Genomic DNA, 21,252 nt, shown 5'->3' with positions numbered 1-21,252 from the left:
GTTTGATTTTCGCAAGAGGGGCGTGTCGCTCTCTCACACACGCGGGGGCGCGTCGCTCTGACGCGTCCAGAGGAAACGCGCTTTCGGTAATAAAGACCCGAGCGGGTCGCGCACACTGAATATCACAGACTCAACAGGATCACAACGACATCACAGACATTGAAGCCATGGGTAAGTGCCTCGACTCTGAGTATGACAAGAGTTTTTCTCATGTTTCTATCATGTAACTATAATAACCTGAAAATTGTTAGTTTTGTTTCATTCAATTAAGTCAATAATATTATTATTATAACTCATTTGACTCATATCAGTCTATTCCACTGTTTTATAGCAACTAAAGTCATTTGCAACCTATTAACTTGCTTGTCTTATTCTGTCCACTATGGACCAGTCACATTGTAAAATATTGAACAATAAGGATTGTCCTATGCATCACTTGCAATATCAATAGATGTAAATGCACTGTTTGTGTTTTTTCAATGCTATTTTATTCGCTTTTTTTCTTTTTAACTGTATCTGGAATATGCACATTTATAAATGCACATTTTATTTATAATTTATAGCATATCACGTTAAACCTTAAATTACGTTAAATTAAAGATGTTTTTTCTTGTGTCTAATATATCTGTTTAATTGTTGATGGAGGTGTTGGCATTAAGATGAACACTAGACCGTGTAGGTTATTTTGGGGCATCTCTGCTCTGTATGAATATACAGTTCAGTGTATTCATGAGTGTGGCGTCACCCTGCGTAAGTGTTATTTTTTCTGTTTGCTGTGTAGATTCCACTCCTCTGCATGTAAACATTACAGATCTAAGTGAAAGAGGTACTCATTACGTCTTTAGAATGTAAGAGACTATAGACAGCTGTTTCCTATGTGCTCAACTAAAATATTTACAAAGAGTATTTAAAAATAGTACGGCAGTCGCATAACCATACATGGAAATTACAGAAAAGAATCTAATGAGGGAGGAGATTCAAAGACTTATTATATCTCATACCTCAGGCGATGTTTACTTGCTTGTTCGTCAGTTTGCACTCATCAAATCGCACACATTTGGGAATCTTTCTAGCTCCAGAATACCTCTCCAAGGACCGACAGTCAGGGCTTCATACACTTTTAGAATGTGAAAACCATCAACTAGAAGTCAAACAGAGGTGTGTAAGCCAAGAGTAAAGCTCTCACACACATACACAGGGAGAAGGTATCTCTGTAAAACCCAGATTAAAGCTTTGTTAAAGAATACAGCAGAACTGATAGAAACCAGATGACACCCCACAGAGCACACACACTATTAATCTACACAAACACACAATTACACACTTGCACTAATTTCTTCGCCCTACAAAACATCTGTTAAACATAAACCCCATCCACAATACATTCTTTACATCTTTAACAGATGGCCCATAAGAAACATCTCCGCCTCAACCTTGAAACATACAGGTCAAGGTCCAGCTGAGACACATTATGTCAGCAGAACACAACATAGACGTTTGTAAAGGAACTGTTGTGTTGAAGTTTCTTACTCGGTATTTTTTGCAGTTCTAATCACAAATGTTTGTTGTCCCTTTGCAATTGTTTACTTAACACTGACTTTTGTGACAAACAAGCATTTCGACATGTGTATCTCAAGCACAGACGAGAAAGAAAGTTGTGTGAAAGTTCCAAGGCGTTTTCCTTTCAAACTCTGAAAGCCTTTAGGGAAAAGACAGGCAACCCCACCTGCCTCAAGGAAATGTTCAGATGGAAAACAGGACATGGGAGTTAATATGGTTTTGAATTTGTAAATGGAATGAATGGTATGCATTGAAATGATGGCCGACTCAAGCAGTTTGTTGTGATTTATAACCTAATCTTCAACCCATAGGTCATTTGTCCCTTCCTTAAGATACAACCTATTGGAGCGTTTCATTTTATTAGCACCTCCACCGGAGGCAACTCCCCAGAAACTTTCAACTCGATGTGTTGATGGGTTTATTGTGAGTGTTGATCTGAGGTTCTGGTAGCTCGGTTGGTAGAGCCATCTTATGATATCACATGCAACACGAGACAGTTTTTTTACGACAGCTAGACACTTACGACGCTTAATTTTAAAATTTAACTGTCGGTCGTAATATGCTGCTCACACAAACGACCCAAGGGGTCTTTTTTTTAGGACAGGCACATTATAGCAAGTAGTAACCACAGAAACAATGTGACTGCCATCTGGAAAGTGTTTGTTTACAAAGTTATCTAATAAAATGGCAATAAAGAGCTAACAAACACCAAGATACCATGGTTCTCATATCATACTTCTTGGACAACCCATAATGATGTGCACAAACTCTTGGATGTATTGCGATATATTTCAAGTTAATGAGAAATAAATGAAGGACGAAACTTGACATTATTCATCAACAATTTATTTATTGATAGTATTTGGATTGAGTAGACCATTTTAGAAGATGCAAACAATGCTGTTTAATAATAATAATAATAATAAATTTTATTTGTATTGCGCTTTTCTAGTACCCAAAGCGCTACAGTACAGTACAAAAGTAAATACATTAAAAATACATTAAAAAGAAAACAAACAAGAAATAAGACCAAATATACACATCAAGTGTCACCAATTTAGGCACAGACATCTTAAAAAGAAGGGTTTTTAACTGTTTCTTAAAACTTGTTAGTGTTTAAGCCGAATACATCCAAAAGAACATTTATATCCTAATCAAAATGTTCAATTTCTTTCAGATGTTTTATATATGTAAGATTTTAAATAATATTAATGATCAAAACTTCTGGTCCAGTGTTTACTTTACATCTTGCGAAGTGGTCTTTAATGGTGTTAAGAAAATTTGGTTTCACATAAACTTTAAATTAGAGACTCATCGATATAACAGCCGATTATTGGTATTTTTTGAAAAAAGCAATTTTATCTGTGAATCAATTTGTGAATCAATATTGATAGTCATTATATGAAATTATAACATTCAGAAAGTTAAGAAATATTAATGTAATTTTCAGAATGGGTTTTGGCAGATAATATAATCGGTATCAGTGAAAAATGTTACTATTGGTGCATCTCTACTTTCAATGTAACTTTTTGTCTACTTTCTTTGTATACCTTCTCTTTGTTTCGCTGTGAAAGTCAACCTGCAGCAGGATAACCTCCATCCTTTTTTTCTCACAGCTCTAGATATTGGTACTTGGGATCTCGCATGCAAGTTTAACAACACAGACCACTACACAGAGCTAAACGGCACGGATCGACTGATCGTGAGAAGAGGGCAACCCTTTACCATCAACCTGTACCTCAACTCTGGATCTTACCAGCCTGGAGTCAGTCAGCTTCACCTTGAAGCAGAAACAGGTAAACCTGACGGAGGGTTAATACTTGGAATACATTTCCTGCATTATTGACTTACCCTCACGTCATTGCTTGTATATACTATTGGCTATTTCTGAAAAAAAAGAAATTTCCTTCATCATTCATTCACCGTCATACCATTTCAAACCTTGTGACTTTCTTGATTCTGCAGAAAACAAAAGAACATAATTTGAAGACATTGATAACCAAACAACATTGGCCCCATTGACTTGCATTGAATGGACACAAAACCAATGAATAATTTCTCAAAATATCTTCTTTTGTGTTTCATTGAAAAAAGAGTGATGTACACATTTTGAACAACATGAGCGTGCATAAATTATGTCAGAATTGTTATCTTTGCATGTATGAACTATCCCTTTAATAAGTTTTACCAGCAAGATTCCCTAAGTCAAACAAGATCATGCTGTGGGAAAAGCAATTGTTGATGGTGAACAACCTGTCGTCAACCAGCTTGGACCAACTTCAAAATCATGCCAGCTGTTTAGAGCTGTCTTTTCAACAGGCAGCTCTAAACCATCTCTAGGCACGTGTCCACAGCTGCAGGCTCTTAGTCTCTGGGACTTTATTATCTGATTGCGTCCCCGCGACTTGAACCAATGTAAAAACGCACTGGAATGCCTTTATTCAAAGGCTAATTTGTGTCCCGAACCATTTTCTTTAACAGCAAAGTTCTTAATAGTTGTGTTTGGCTAGGGTAATGCTGCCGTTTCCATGTAACAGGATGTCATATTTCTGATGTGTTATTGACCAGAGAGGATATCAACAGTGTTTAACTCCTGACACACAGACGGGAAGAGGTCTGTTCACTCTGAGATAACTTCACTGTCAAGACAACAAGCCGTTTGGTTTGTTCGGCGGAATCTGTGAGGAGACATCACCACTGTATCAATTACAGAAGTTATAGTGGCGTCTACTTAGTAATGTTTTGGAAATAATTTTAAAGGTCTTTCAGATCCTTCAAAGGAGGGATCTGAGCCATTGAGATAACTATATAACAATGAACAAGGCGCGGCCTCTTTTGACCTGCGACCAGACAGAGCACCTTATGAACGCATTAGCAACGCTCTGGAAACCGTCCAAATCCTCTTATCAGAGGGATGCTGAATCTTGCATGGTGGTGCATGATCGCACACACTTTTATCTCTGATATTACCAATGACTTTACTCCTTTTATTTACACTGTGGTAACTACAGGGCACCCTAATGCTTTCCCAGCATAGGTCAACACACTGGCACAATAACACCGTGACTTGTGTTTGATTTTAATATTATTCAAACAGGAAATGTAATGTTAGTTTTGGAACGAGGAGTGCTGTTCTTGAATGCTTTCAAGTACATCTCATTCCAGTGCGTTTGTTCATTGGTTCAAGTCGCGGGGACTCAATCAGATCTTACATTCCCAGAGACTAAAGGCATGCAGCTGTGGACACGTGCTTAGAGATGGTTTAGAGCTGGCTGTTGAAAAGACAGCTCTAAACAGCTGAAGTTGGTCCAAGCTGGTTGACGCAAGGTTGTTCACCATCAACAATTGCTTTTCCCATAGCATGATCTTGTTTGACTTAGGGAATCTTGCTGGTAAAACTTATTAAAGGGATAGTTCATACATGCAAAGATAACAATTCTGACATAATTTGTGCACGCTCATGTTGTTCAAAATGTGTACATCACGCTTTTTTCAATGGAACACAAAAGAAGATATTTTGAGAAATGATTTGGTGGTTTCGTGTCAATTCAATGCAAGTCAATGGGGGCCTATGTTGTTTGGTTATCAACGTTCTTCAAAATATCTTCTTTTGTTTCCTGCAGAATCAAGAAAGGTATACAGGTTTGAAATGGTATGACGGTGAATAAATGATGAAAGAAATTATTTTTTTTCAGAAATAGACAATAGTATATACAAGCATATGAACTTCAAGGACTGGAAACTTTCAGACACCCTAAAAAAGTAATTTTCAGTTTTGTGATGAAAAAGAAAAAAGATGAAATATTGATCAGAAAAGACTCCTTCCACATACCGTGCAAACACATCTACAAATTCAGTTTATATCTGTGATTCCTACACACACACAAATGTTTCCAAATGGGAGTATCTCAGAAGGCAGCATTAGGTCTTGGAACAAAGTATTTACAGATTCTTGCCAATGTTTAATCACTGTTATGAACTGTGATTATTTCATAGGCCCGCAGCCCGTAGAGCAGTACGGCACCAGGGCTGTCTTCAGCCTCAGCGATGAGATCGACACCACATGCTGGAGTGCAGCGGTCACCAGTCCGCCTGGAGACACCGTTTGCCTTTCGGTGTGTGCAGCCCCTGACGCCCCCATTGGCCGCTACATCCTCACTCTAGAGGAACGCTTTCAATTTGATTTCATTCTGTTGTTCAACCCCTGGTGTTCCGGTAAGTAATAACAGATGTTGTTGCGTGTATTGCGTATGCTTTGGCCATGTGCCTTGAGGTGATAGACACCAGGAAATCCTGTTCTCCTCCCAGCTTGATTATAACTTCGTATGTAACTGTAAGCTGGTACTGGCAGGTACAAGCAGAAATCTGTGAAGATTCATACACAGTCATAAAACATATAATTATTTACAGGGGATGTAGTGTACATGGACAGCAAGGAAAAACTGGCGGAGTATGTTTTGGCTCAGGATGGTATCATCTTCAGGGGCAATGTAGATTATCTCACACCGCTGGCCTGGGACTTTGGACAGGTAACAAAAAACACACCAGAACAATTGCACATGTTCCTGTGGAGAGGCTTGATCTATCCATCCATCCATACATACATACATACATCTATACATCTATACATCCATTCATCCATCCATCCATCCATCCATCCATCCAACAAACCCACCTACCTACCTATCCATCCATCCATCCATCCATCCAACCACCCACCCATCCAACAAACCACCAAGCAACCCATCCATCCATCCATCCATCCATCCATCCATCTATCAGCATCTCTATCTGTGTCTCTCGCTGTGTGTCTGTGTGTCTGTCTGTCTGTCTGTCTAGCTATCTATCTATCTAGTGTGTTTAAGTAATTTCTTCTGCTTTAATTGGCATTTAAAAGTCAAATTATTCTTCTTATTAACAGAAACTATTGTTACCATATTAAATAGTAAGAGAAAATAAATTGTAAAGCCAATTAAAATACAGAGTAAATACAGTAAAAGGTATGTTTTAAATGTGTCTCTGTTTTATCGTGTGCTTCAGTTTGAAGAAGGAATACTGGACGCTTGTTTGAGAATCTTGGACATGAATCCTAAACACAAGAGAAACCCTGGGAAGGACTGTTCTGGACGCAGAAACGTCATTTACGTCACACGAGTGCTCAGTGCTATGGTAAGAGTCCATTCATTCGGCTACAGACCAATCACATGCACAACACAATGCTCTTTATGTGAAGCGTAGTTGAGCTAAGTCAACAATTTTTAATATGCAATGTTAAATTGTCCCTCATTTGGAGTTTGGATGACAGTGGAAGGAATACAATGCATTTTTATAACACCTCTATTTCCCATTTCAGATAAACAGCAATGACAGAGATAGTGGTGTCCTGGAGGGATGCTGGAAGGACACGTTTGACGGTGGGGTGAGTCCCATGTCGTGGAGGGGTAGTGTTGACATTCTGAGGACATGGGACAACGCGGCCTGTGCGGCTGTGCGCTATGGTCAGTGTTGGGTCTTTGCAGCTGTTGCCTGCACAGGTATTTCAACATCCTCCTACATTCCCACATAGAATGTGCATCTGTTTTATTTTTCCCGTTCGCAATGTATCTGTCTGCAATCATGTTCTTAACGTACACAACAGAAGCAGTTTTTTTCTTGTTCTCAGTGTCTCGCGCTCTGGGGATTCCATGCAGAGTCGTAACAAACTACCTTTCTGCCCACGATACCAACAGCAATCTCGTCATTGAGCATTATGTAAATGAGAAAGGTGAACCGGACGGTACAAGCAGAGATATGATATGGTAAGAACAACAGCTTGAGCTAAAGGTTGTGGGTCAGACTGTTTGTGGGTTATTCCATTTTTTTAATACAGACATTTGTGTCCCTGTCTGTGAAATCCAGGCTGAAGTTTAAAAAGGTAATTTTGAGAAAACAAAATCAAAGTTTCGTTTAAATCCTTGATATGATTTCAATCTTTGACATGACCTTACTCAGTCAATATTAAAGATATTAATGTCATATTGTCACAGAATTTTCTTACAAAACAGTAAATAACAAAACATGACGTGAGCTGGGTTTAACAGGCAGGGTCAGATTTATGTAAAAATACTTTAGAGATGTTTATCTAAATTACACATGTATAAGTATGTATGACCTTCATCTTTGGAACACCAAAGTTCTTCAAAATATCTTCTTGTGTGTGTCTCAATCACACTCATTGATCTTGTATTCATGGTTCTGTTTCAGGAACTACCACTGCTGGGTGGAGAGCTGGATGACCCGACCTGATCTTCCTCCAGGCTTTGACGGCTGGCAAGTGAGTGACCCGACGCCACAGGAGAAGAGTGAAGGTGTGTCTTATTTTCTGTAGCTTACTGCCATTCAGGAACAAAATATACTAAATATATAAGAATGATAAATTGTGTCATCTGAAATGTGTCTCTCAGGGGTGTACTGCTGCGGGCCGGTTCCTGTGCGGGCGATAAAGGAGGGTGAACTCACCCTGAAGTATGACGCTCCGTTTGTGTTCTCCGAGGTGAATGCAGATTTAGTGTACTTCCTGAAGTATAATGATGGCAGCACAAAGAAAATCGTGTATGACCAAAAGGTTGGCCAGAAGATTAGCACCAAAAGCATGGGCCGGGACGAGAGAGAGGACATCACACACCTTTACAAATATCCAGAAGGTTAGAATACATGAGAAATCTCAAAATAATCTCAAACTCTACTGACATTGTGTCATAGTTAATATAAATGTAAAACATCAATATAAAAATTTAAAGGGACGGTTTATCCAAAAATAAAAATTCTGTCATCATAACCCTTGGGTTGTTCCAAATCTATATACATTTATTTGTTCTGATGAACACAGAGAAAGATATTTGGAAGAATACCTGTAACCAAACAGTTTTTGGACCCCTTTGACTGCCATAGTAAGTTCCCCAGAACTGTTTGCTTTTCTACATTCTTCAAAATATCATCTTTTGTGTTCAACAGAACACAGAAATGTATAAAGCAATTTGTCCTATGGCCGTCAATGGTGGACAAGAACTCTTAGGTTACAAGCATTATTCCAAATTAAAAATTTGTGTTCATCAGAACACGATCATTTCAACAACTTGAAGGAGTTTTCATTTTTGGGTGAACTGTTTCTCCGATTTCACAAATTTCTGACGAAAACTTTCTAGTAAATATTTTAATGGAAGCTTCAGATGTGGAGGGATATGACTGGTGATGATTCACAATCTCTGCTCCAGGTTCTGAGGAGGAGAGAGCGGTATTTGAGAAAGCCAACCACCAGAACAAGTTACTGCACGAGCAGCCAAACCCTGGGCTGCAGGTCACCATCAAGCTGTCTGCGAACATCAGAAAAGGCTGCGACTTTGACGTGTTTGCCATAGTGACGAATAACACGCAGACGGAGAAGAAGTGTCGTCTGGTGTTTGCGTCACGGGCCCGGTCTTATAATGGAGTCACTGGGAAGGAGTGCGGCTTCAAAGATCTGCTCAATGTCGAGCTCGCACCCGGAGCAGGTTGGTTGGTGGCCATTTCAATGCAACATGATGTTCATTGTGTAAAGATGGTTTGTTTTACAAAAAGTATCTTCTTGTATGATTTTACAGAGAGGAAGGTCCCACTCAGGTTGAACTACAGCAAATATTGTAACAATCTAACAGAGGACAACCTGATTCGTCTGGGCGCTCTGCTGATCGATTACAGCACCAAGGAAGCAGTCATGGCCATGCGTGACATCGTGCTGGACAACCCTGACATCAAAATCAGGGTATGGATGCTCTTCATGGTTACCATGACAGCCATTCACAGCCACCTTCATAACTTTGCAATGGGGGCCGGTTGCATAAACTTCTAGACTAGTCAAAAAGTTTGTCATCTCATAACAATGGTCATAACTTGGTCAGTTACATAAAGGTAGTTTGGACTATCCAGACTGCTTAATTTAGCACCTATAGTTATGCAGTTGGCCCAAGGAGTCTGATTATTATCACAGTTGCATTCTAATGTTTCTAGATTCTTGGAGAACCCAAAGAGAACCGTAAGCTGGCAGCAGAGCTCACCCTACAGAACCCGCTGACAGATCCCTTAAAAGGCTGTTGTTTCACAATAGAGGGCGCCAATCTCACAGGTGGCCGTAGCTTAACTGAGAGGTAAGAAATCAAACTGCTTCATGTTTTAAAAATGAGCCAGCACGATCGAGAGAAACTTTGAAACTGCGTGCATTACCTTAAGACTTTATCACAGGTTATTGTAAAGAGACGAGAGAATTTAAAGAGTTCTAGACAAGTAGTGTTTCTGTGACTCTACAACACACTAGATGAGCTAAATGGCAGTGGTGGCATCATGACATTTTTGATAGATTTTACAACTTTTCAGACAAAAAAGTTATTGTACAGATTTATTTTCATGCTGTTCATAACATACACTAGCTATGTCTCATTTTGAAGACTTAAGGCCATTGCACATTGAGTCCTTCTGCACATAAAAAATACGACCTAACATTGTGTCAAACACATTTACACAATGCCACACTGATATTTTCATCATAAAAAGAAACAGACTGGGTTAGATTTTCTGCATTTTTCGCATCCGTAGCAAGCATTTCGAGAGGCGTTTTGACAATAAGAGACACCATACAAACAAGCGGCAAATACGAATAAATGCATTGGAATATTTTATGTGCAAAGACTTTTTGTGAAGTCTCAGTCTTCGAAGTAAGAAAAGAATTACGAAATGATGCCTCATGGGAAAATAATTAATTGTCAAAATGCCAGAAAAAAACGAATTTTTTAATTATGTGTTTTCTATGAAATTATGCAGTTTTGTGATGTTACGCGTGACGAAATCACAGCGTCATTTAGCAACCTTTAGCAACAAATCACCATTAACAATTGCCCCTAAAATGAGTTGAGATAAAGTGTTCATGTTAACATTTTCAAGTAATAATGTTACACAATAATTGTTTGTATTGCGATTATAACATACGGTACAGTACAAAGTTCTGTTATGCAGTAATAGTGTTAACAGATCAAGAAATGGAGTTCACTATGTTGACTTTAAAGTTCTGAGCCAACATCTGAAATCAGACTCAAATGTAAATGTTTATGTTAAATTGTTTAGTGATTAACGATTCTTACATGCAATTATCTTTTGTTACTGAGGTCAAACCATTTACACCTAAAAATAATAAACAAGGATTATCAGATGGGAGGCTGTGTGGTTACAAGTGAGTGTAACATGCAAATATTTATTCCCTCCAGACTCGATTGCAGCATTGAGCCCGGGACGGAGGCCAGAGTTAAAATCTACTTTACTCCCACCCAGAGCGGTCTACGCAAACTTCTGGTGGATTTTGACAGTGACAAGCTTGGTCACGTCAGAGGATACAAGAATGTTGTCATCGGAAAATAAGATCATCCATTCCTTTGATAGGGAATCATCTTTTTTTTACGTTTACTTATCAGTATTGTCCGTGTATAACTATATCTTTTATATACAGTATTTTTGTAAGAATGTGAAAAGTTAAGGCTTCTTAAGCAGTATGCTGTCGCATACAATGGAGTATAGCACAAATGGATATTATCAATGCGTCTTGTATTTGTACAACACTGATTTGATACTTACAACCTGCAACATTCCTGGTTTGTTTGCTTTTAGATGTGTAAAGCAGAAATAAAACTGCACATTATCAAATCAATAACTCAACAATGAAAAGTTATACGCAACAACAATGTGACTTTGACTAGTATAACAAATGTTTGCTTTATGTATCATTGTATTCATCAATGTTTTTCATTATGTCTTTCTCTCATCAGTCTATGTAACAGTGAATATTTACTCAGTCGAGATTCAGTCAGTATTTGATGGATACAATCGCTATACGTAATATCTTTATTCAAATGTTGGTTCTTGGAAATAAAATGAAATGTGATGCTGACTTTAAACCTGCTTTATCTTTCAAATGAAGACAAAACTATCAGCAACAATGTGTGGTAAATCAGATATTAAAAGCAGTCAATCATAAATCAGGAAATCATCTATTAATCTGTAGGAAGTAGTACAAGTCTACACAGTTATGTACACAGTTTTCCAGACTTTCATCTGTACATATTAGTCATCGTGTCTGGCCTTGCATTGATCAAACATATCGAATTCATCATTAGAGTTGCGAAACGCATATAGTAGCCTATAGCACTTGTTGTAATGTAAAGTGATTATCCCTTAAAAGTCATTCCCGAGGCTATATTTTCCTGACACATTTCCTCTCAGACACACATTAGAACATGGTCTTCAACTAGGCTACTTTTTCTTTGAGGGCCAGATTCCAAAAGTACATATAGGGTGCGGGCCAGAATTTTTTGACCATGTCCTCAATTCTTCTGTTATTTCGTATTTCTGCATTTCTTTTCTTTTATACTGTTTTTGTTACTTTTACTTATAGGTCATGTATTTAAACATGCACACAAAATATTGCATCCGGTATTTGAAAGATTGAATTTTGGTTGAATTATTGAAAGTCAAAAACGCTTATACGTTCAGCATATAAGTAATCCCTGCCCCTTGTGGCATTAAACTGCCGTTTTATAAAGCTTTTTTTAAAAAGTTTTATAAAAGGGGATTGCGGATTATAACGTTGTAAATAACAGTGGTGGGAATTACTTTTGTACGTAGCAGCGTCTGGACCCTGAAAGGTGTGGCCTCGCAGGACATGCATTTACAGTTCTGAAAGTACTGGTGAACCGGAAGTTGCGAATTTACTTCCGTAAAAAGTTGCCGTTTTACTTTCGTATTCTGACACATTTCCGGGTGAAAAGGAATTTCAAAGGAGAAAATTAGTGGGTGTGGCTTGCATTTTTCACTGCAAATTGATTGGATGTGTAAAACCAGCTGTTGAATTGATTTTGAAATGAAACTGATAGAAGACTGACAGTTGAGGGGGAGGAGCTAACAGATCATTTACGTCATTTGATATGGATAGTCATTTCAGGGAGGAAGTGCATTTTCATATTTTAATTGAAGATTATGAGGGTACATCAATTAAAAAAAAGGAAACGATCCACATTGATAAGCTATTTACTATAAATGCTGCAATATTACATGAAAAAATAAGAATTGTAATTTTTCATTTCACTGGGACTTTAAAGTCTCGAGATGATTGGCGGGCCAGCAGTTGACTAGCCTTGCCTAGACATTTTATTTGGCCTGGGGTTGTTGCACAACTAGGCATTCTCTTTCCGGCTGGCACCTCTTCTGATGAAAGGTGGTGATTAGGACATTATTCCGCTCAGAGTTTTAAGTGCTATGAATGAAGGTATTGCATAGTTTTCTTGTTTTAGCCTGAAGTGCTGTCAGTTTGTCTCGAAGGGACAGTTCATCCAAAACAAATTCTGTCATCATTTACTTAAAAGGTTCCAAATCTGTAGGATATATTTCTTTGACTACAATTATACATTTTCCTAGGTAATCAATGGTGGCCAAGAACTGTTTGGTTTCAAGCATTTTTCCAAATATCTTTCCCTGTGTTGTTCTGAACAACGAACTGTATAGAGATTTGAAACAACTTGAGAGCGAGTAAATGAAGACAGAATTTACATTTTTGAGCCAGCTGTTCCTTTAACCTAGAGACTCATATAAATAAAAAAATAGACACAAATTTGTAGAAGTAAATCCTGGAAAAAATCTAAGTCACTAAATCTCAAACGACTGTTTTTCTTCAAATATTGTTCAGCTGTTGACATGATATACAGAAAATGTTCCAGTGGGGCTGATATTTTTTAGGGTCATAGACCTTGCCACCAGGGGGATATCAATTTCGCTGTTGCTCAGTAGAGTTAATGAGGTTTCGAGCCTCTGTAAAGAGACACTGTATGCTGGCGACACCTGCTGGTGAAAACGTTATAAAAGCATATCGCTGGTATTGTGCTCTGCTGTGTTTCAGTAAACTTGAGAACTCCCAGCACATAAGATCACTTCCAATGAGTGCAGAAGTAATGGCAATTTAAACACAAATGGCGCTTTTGTGACATGGTTGTGGACGCTTCAGCTATAAAGCATGCAACAATAGCCATCTCATTGGCTACTGAATTTATACCATCGAAGGCAGCCTTATCAAAACTGTGACCAGGGTGGCAGTTACTGTGATTCAGGGAAGAAATCAAACATTCCTAAACTACATAATTTATGATTTCTTTGGATAAAGTCTAGGTTAAAATTTTTATTGTGTGGCCAGCCAAAGCAGAACTCCCGTGACCTGATGTGGGTAAGACCGTATACAACTTTGCATATTTCATTCTTAAGGTGTTTGTACGCACAGTTAAGAGTGAAATGTCAAAACTTTTTAAAAGCCAATGTTTTTTTTTAATGACAAAGTAGACAAAAGTTGAATTATTTATGAATACAGAATGGAAACCAATTCCTTTGGGATTACATATAATTTAAATACAAGATCATTTACATATAGTTATTAAAAAAGTTACAGGACAACAAAGCGGAACCCAGCAGTTAAAAGAAAAAGCTCAGAGTAGTAAACATTTATGTAAAAGCCCATTTAGTAACTAGCTCTTACTTCAAAGATTGTAATAAAACATACACAATAGTCGTGACCAAAGATGAGTAGACAGAATACATAGATGTCGCTACAAACATTATATATCATATACCAATGTCATTGTCTGCCTTTAGTGTTTTATATTTCAATTTAACATATTAGAATCAGCCATAAAAAATCAATATTGGTGAACAAATATAAAACATTTATATGTGTATGACTAACAATCAGTCATTTACTTTAGTCAATAACAGGAAACCACAGAATGGTTTAAAAGGACCTCTGCTCTGTTTTTATTTCCTTCTTCATTTCTTCTATCATTTGTATTCACAACTAATTCCTCCTCTCATCTCCCCCTCCTCTAGATTGTGCAGTCTTCATCGGGGCAGTCACTGTTGATGTGCGTTGCATGCGTGTTTAACTCTCTGATTGGTGTTTATTTCCTGTTTTGTTCACCTTGTGATGGTGTTGAAGACCCACGTTTGGAAACTGATGGTCCATTTCCTGCCTCATCTGAGCTGCCGCTATCTTATGGCGAATCCTCCGGTGGTCATCATCACCAGGTTGGTTTTTGTTTGACTTGTTTTTATGTTCTCCATCATCTGGCTGTACTTGGAGATATGCTTGAACTCTATGTTGCTGAGCTCGTCTTTCACTAAAATCAATGACTCTGCACTCGTACGTGCCCTCATCTGACGGTTTGATGCTGGAGAGGCGAAGCCTGTGTGAGATGTTGCTGCCGACCACTTTGACCACCTGAACAGAAGTATAGTATTGTTGACCACTCTTGCAAATGATATAGAAGTGGTGCACATTAACAAGAGTGTCAAAAAATGAGAAACTCACACTTATCTTAGTTTCTCCGTTTGATGTTTCTTTTTGTGAAAGCCCCTGTAGAGACACAAAAGCAGATCACGGGAAATGAAGTTTCTGTTGTTGAGAAGCAAAAATGAGGTCATCAATGTCTATTTATGTCTCTAAATGATGTCTATGATTATTACATAAAGTTAGCCCAAAATGGTAGATTTTTCTTCTACATTCATTGCTAATGTAAACATATATAAACAATAACATGCAGGGTATAATAACAAAGGCTTTTTTTGTGCTTTCCTGTTTGGTTGTCCATCCAGATTTTTCTGGCCTCTCTCGACTGCGTCTAGCGTACCACCACTGTATCTCCAGAGACACAGAGGAGGAACCCGCTCCCCTGAAGGAACACTTTAACTCCACATCGTCTCCGGCCTGAGAGATGATGTCATGAGGAACCTCAGTGAACAAAGCTGGAAAGAAAGAGAGAGAACTGTAGTAATGAATCACTAGATTTTATTATTTAAGGTCCAGTTATGAAATCTTGCGACATCTAGTGGTCATCAAATCGTTTTGTGACTCTGTCACAATGTAATGCAGCTGCAGATGCTACAAATGTCAGTTTAATTCTATGGGTCAGCGAAAACTTCAGGATCTGTTTTATGAGGTTATAAATGCCCATTCAGATGCAAACATAACCTTCAACTGCCAACAGGTATAACCCTGCATGACAGAGTTTGTGTGGGTTTGTGAGAAAGAAAAAAATGAAAATCTGAAATGGTTGATGGCATCATGATGTTTGTTCTTTCTCAGCTCAACAAGGGGTTCACTAATCTCAGCAGGAGAAAGACCTTCGTGTTGATGAAGACAGACAGTTGAGGTCATACCCAGCTGGATATTGCCATTTGAACAAAGCCCTCTATAGTCATTATTAAACCAGCTCTCACTTTGTTTATCTAGTCAGCTTGCTTCTGGTTTAGGGGAGGGGCTTCAGTATTGCTTTTTCTAAAAATCTTTTTGTAGGATTTACATCATACGAATTCACACGAATTAGCCACCTGGTAAAATATTTGAAAATTTATATTAGATCAGGCAAAATCGATTTGAGCCAGAGCCAGGATTTATGAACTCCCAGTGGAATAACTGGCTGTAGTGTACTAACTGATTAGTGTTTCAAAGGTAACCAATCAATAACCAGCTCATTCTGTTTGTATTGATGAACAGGCAGGTAGTGCATCAAACTACACAACATTCACAAAACATTATTCACTGGGGAGATAACAGAGTCATTTCCCAGCAGAATTCAAGAGACAAAACCTACCTGGGCTCCAAAAGAAAAAACAGAAAAACTGTGTGGCATTCTGACGGCACACAATTGTGTTGTTTTGTGAAATAAAGACAATGAGAATGTATCTTGTTTTCAGTCAGCTGTGCATAAAAATTATGTATATTCAACGGCACTTTAAAAAAAATTATAGATGGTCAACCGTAAGTAAAGGGCGATTACAAATAACTATGCAATACTATGCTGTCAAACATTTCTGAATTTGGCAGATTTATGGTGCATAAAACATACGTTTATCATGTGCAGGATTCAAACCATAACATCCCAACCACTCCAAACGCAACTGAGCTACAGGAGCACCATCTTAAAAATGGAGGAGTTTATAACAATTAACATACTAAATTAAATAGGTCTACTGTAACAGGTTGAGAAGAGTCTGTTGAGACTTTGCCTAAAAGTAAATGAATGGTAAAACATTTCAGGAAGTGTGTGCTAGGAATTCTGTGGTGAGAGGGTGTTGTCTTGGTTGACTGGGTGCTCCTAAAAAAGGCACAACAGGCTCTGAATGCCCTTGAAGGTCTGAACATTTGTGAGACTTCAAGAGAAGACGATCCGAATCTGCTCTTTGAGAAGATGAACAAGAAGTAAAGAACTGTTAAATGTAACAAAAAACATTTCTAAAATCCTAAATAATTAAGTGTTCACGAACCTGCTAGATTATCATTTAAAAAAGCATCTGAATGTTTAAATAAATGTTTGACAAGACCGTGGACATATTAGAAGGCTTTTTGCAGCCCCTTTTTAATGCATACTTTCTTCAATAAAGGTGTGCCTAAAATGTCAAATAAAACAAAACGAAAATGATTTAGAAACATTTAAAGTTTTCTTTAAAGAAAGGTGCCATATTCTCTCAACACTTCCATAGCAACCTACAATAACAACTTAAATGAATTTACTTACTAAGACATAGATAAAAGCCCTTAAATAAAGACACTTGGTGAGAACTTGGTGAGCATCCAACCTAGCCATCATTTGTGAGCATCATTTTCAGAAATGTGCATATGGATGCAGCTCACTAGGTTGTCGACATCTCTTCTTCAAAACATACCGTTTCCAGAGACGCGATCATCCACTTCCATATTTGCGCAGATAATTTGGACACAAAGTCCCACATAGTGTAAAATCCAAAGCATCTCTCCTAACGAACTAGTCTTTCCACTCATCAGCAGTAAACGTTGAATCCTTTGCAGATATAATCTTATCGCAACCGACGCTGAGACGGCACCGGATCGAGCCGCGGTTCCGTTGCGTCTCGCTCCGGTGCGCACTAATTACTCGAGTCACCGTGGCGGAGGAACACACGGGCGGGAGAAGAGCGTTGTGATGTGGAATTTTCAATTAGGCGGAAGGATGCAAGGTGTTGATTTATTCCTAAAACCGCAGCGCATATCCATTGCGTAATTAGAAAAACACTAATATTTTAGTGTAAGACACCTGTTAAGATACGATTTGCTGTTGGTTTTATATAATATTGCTCTTACACATATTTATAATTGTAAAGAAAATATCCCTAATCATAGAGAATCAGATCTGTTAAGCCAAGTTCTTTCATAGGCTATGAGAGAGAGTTTAAAGTTACCGAATCCTCCATCAACAAAAATTATTTGTAATCTTTTCTTAATAAAAATCTGAATTGTGCTTTATTTTGGTCAAAAACAGAGCTATAATATAATCATTATGGGGTATGTTCAACATCAATGGTACTTCCACTGAACATTTTGGACAGCCTTGTACATGCCATCAGAGCATCTGCCAATGAGTTTTCATTACTCTGTTTCAGGTTGAGTGATGGCAGCTACTTTGGCTTCAATTTCGAAGAGATGCCAAGAGCTGGAACAGATGCACAGCTCAGAAACAGCCTTCAACAACAGATGCAAATATGACAGAAAAATAAGAGTACATTGCAGCATTGCTTAAAAAAAAGGAAACGCTAAATATGTTTACTACGAAAATAAACAATGTCAACCAAGAAAGTTCCTGTGACAGTAATTAGATTCCATGATGTAAACCACAAGATGTTACCATGGAAAGTGCTCTTGAAGATGGTGAAAGAATTATTAATAAATTATTATCCCTTAAAGTTTGATTTGAGTGTTCATGGCTTGGTTGCGCAATAGTCAATTTAAGATAATAAATCAAAGTTTAATACTTTGGTTGGGTGTATATTCAGAGTTTCAACCATGAGAAATAGTAATGTTGAATATTGATGCTTGCCTCAGCAAATGATGTTTCTGCACGTGAAATATGTTTCTATGACATTTGGGCACACATCGCTGATGTTTAGTTTCCATCTGCTCATATTTTAAATAGATTACATTCTGTCCAAAAATGAAAGTTCTGTCTTGCAATAGAATTAGATTGCAATATGAAAATTTGCATTATACATACTGTGTAGTAAGAGATAACAAGACAGACAGACAGACAGACAGGTGGCTGTGTGAATGAGGTCAGTTGTTTTGTCATCTCTAAATGGTGAAGCTTTTATGTGTCCGGAACATGACAGCTGATATTTCACAGGCATGATAATTGCCCTTGAGAGGCAGAAAATGGCACCACTATTCAATCACAATCACTCTTACTGCCTTCTCACAAACCTACTGTTTTATAACACGTTTTACTCTTGCTAAAACTAAATCTAGACAAACTATTTTGCCAAAGCTCAACAATCTCACATGGTTTACAATTAAGTTTAAGGTCCAATGTGTAATTTTTTGGAGGATTATTGACAGAAATGCAATAAAATGTACATAACTATGTCTTCAGAGGTGTTATAAGACCTTAATGACCTTAGAATGAGCCATTTCATCACCCTTACATGGAATTCATCATGTCGTTTCTACAGCGGCCTTAAAGGAGTCGTTCATTTTCAAAATAAAATTTCAGGATAATTTACTCAATGTCATCCAAGATGTTTATGTATTTGTTTCTTTAGTCGAAAAGAAATTAAGGTTTTTGATGAAAACATACCAGGATTTTTCTTCATTTAGTGGACATCAATGGACTCCAAACTGTTGAAGGTCAAATTTACATTTTAGTGCAGTTTCAAAGGGCTTTAAACGACATCAGAGGATGAATAAAGGTCTTATCTAGCGAAACGATCGGTAATTTTCAAAAATAAATTAAAGCTTTATAAAAACAAATGCTTGCCTTTGTGATACACACAAAGTATGTACACAATTGTGTAAGGTTGTGCTTTATTTTAATGTTTCTTATTTTGTATTGTTTTAAGTTTATTCACCATATAATTTATCTATGCAGCGTTTATGTTCAACAGCTATTGTTAATTGAGAGATATGGAAGGGAAAAAAAGGGACTCTTATTTTGATAGTCTGATCGGAGAGTTGCGAGAAGAACAACAAACTGCGCATGCGTCCTCAGATCAACTGAGGAGCTGTGAAAGAGCAGATGCAACTCTCCTGTCTTCTTTTGACTTTATCCCTGTTTTACAGGTTACAGTAATCTGGCTGCTGGGTCTCTGAAATCGGGACCTGCAACAGATTCTTGGGGGCTCGTCCGGGATCAGCTTCACGTGACAGAGGGAGCTGATCCAATCATCTCAGAACCGTCGGGACCAGGCGACATTGCGCTCGAGGGCGGCAGCTGCTACATCCACGGGCGACGAGACACGAGGCTTGTGCCAGGTGATCTGTAGACGGTTATCTCCATCCTGAGGTTGAGGCTGCAACGGAGGAGACAACGTAGAACGAGATCATGGTGGATCGTACGAGGAAATGCTTGGTGTGGGACATCCGGAAAGATCTGACCACACTAAAGGCTGACGATTTGTTTCACATTGCCAAGGCCATTGGGCCTGTACAAGGTCAAGAGTCATCTGAACTGGACCTGGAGGACTGTGACGGTTGTTTCAAGTACATCGATGCCTTCATGTCGAGTAAATCCTTGCTTGAGACTGAGGATCAAGGTATGAGTGGACTGTTGTCATTACAAGAGATTGTAAAATCAGCAAAACAGATTTGCACTGCCATATGTCCATCTGACATTAACACAAACACTCATAACACACATACTTCACGCACATCACCTACTGATGACACTTATCCACACCAGCATCTCACAAACTCAGGGGGTGATGGAGGGGTTGGTTCTGAAACTAATCTGGATATGCAAAAAATGCTTGCAGAGTACGAAGAACTTGGCAAGAGGATCCGTTCACATATGTCACCTACCAGACACACCAACCTGACCCAAGGTGCAGAGCAGGGAAGCACCTTTCCACCACCGCCCCTGTATCAGACTGAACGACCTCAGCGGGTTACTCAGAGCAGTACATTCCCCACGCTGGGACTCCCATGTATCCAGCCCCGCGAGTTCAAGATACACGGAGGCCAGATTGGCGACCACTCGTCAGACATCACATATAACAATGTATGCAGACAGATGGACGCTGGCCTCAGAGAGAACTTCAGCGATACCGACATTGTCAGAGGTGTGTTAAGAATCATCAAACCCGGCATCTTCAAAGACATGCTGATCAATAAAGATGACATGACGGTAACCGAGTTAAAGGGGTTCCTCCAGTCACATCTGGGAGATCGGAGCAGCACAGAACTATTTCAAGAACTGATGTGCACCAAGCAAAGCGACCACGAGACCCCCCAGCAGTTTTTATATCGTGTAATGGGGTTGAAACAAAAGATACTTTTCGCAGCGAGGCAAACTGATTCAGACCGCAAGTATAGTGTAGCCACCGTGCAGGATGTGTTTTTACACACAGTCTACCAGGGCCTGAGTCATCGATGCAAGGATATTCGCAGCGAATTGAAGCCACTGCTTGCTGACAGTAGTGTGACCGATGATGCCATCCTCAGACACGTAATGAAAGTTACAAGCGACGAAAATGAGCGACTGCGACGGCTGGGCCCCCTGACCAGAACAAAGCAGTCCACAGCAAGTAGTGCCCAAGTCCACAGTGAACCTTGCAGTGAAGAGGGGGCGAAAATAGAGGCTACTGTGAAAAAGA

The 21,252-nt window shown here is 38.7% G+C and overlaps 2 protein-coding genes across 2 annotated transcripts; one reads left to right on the top strand and one right to left on the bottom strand.

Moving 5' to 3' along the window:
- Window positions 1-68: 68 nt before the first annotated feature.
- Window positions 69-11,599, top strand: tgm2b (transglutaminase 2b). The gene is made up of 13 exons (XM_079459615.1): window positions 69-171; window positions 3,177-3,356; window positions 5,557-5,775; window positions 5,971-6,089; window positions 6,601-6,729; window positions 6,914-7,094; window positions 7,223-7,358; window positions 7,804-7,907; window positions 8,004-8,243; window positions 8,814-9,089; window positions 9,180-9,340; window positions 9,586-9,722; window positions 10,833-11,599. Exons 1-13 carry the CDS (start codon window positions 168-170, stop codon window positions 10,981-10,983), a joined length of 2,037 nt encoding a protein of 678 aa, XP_079315741.1. The 5' UTR covers window positions 69-167; the 3' UTR covers window positions 10,984-11,599.
- Window positions 11,600-14,536: 2,937 nt separating this feature from the next.
- Window positions 14,537-17,427, bottom strand: vstm2lb (V-set and transmembrane domain containing 2 like b; the record flags this gene model as incomplete). The annotated part of the gene is made up of 4 exons (XM_079460060.1): window positions 17,320-17,427; window positions 15,209-15,399; window positions 14,966-15,010; window positions 14,537-14,875 (listed from the first exon to the last, which is right to left on the bottom strand). The coding sequence occupies exons 1-4, from the start codon at window positions 17,402-17,404 to the stop codon at window positions 14,537-14,539; spliced, it is 660 nt and encodes a 219-aa protein (XP_079316186.1). The 5' UTR covers window positions 17,405-17,427.
- Window positions 17,428-21,252: the final 3,825 nt, after the last annotated feature.

This window comes from Barbatula barbatula, assembly GCF_947034865.1.
Source record: "Barbatula barbatula genome assembly, chromosome: 7".
NCBI classification, from domain to species: Eukaryota; Metazoa; Chordata; class Actinopteri; order Cypriniformes; family Nemacheilidae; genus Barbatula; species Barbatula barbatula.
The sequence above is the reverse complement of the archived record's forward strand: the minus strand, read 5'-3'. Positions and strand labels throughout refer to the sequence as shown.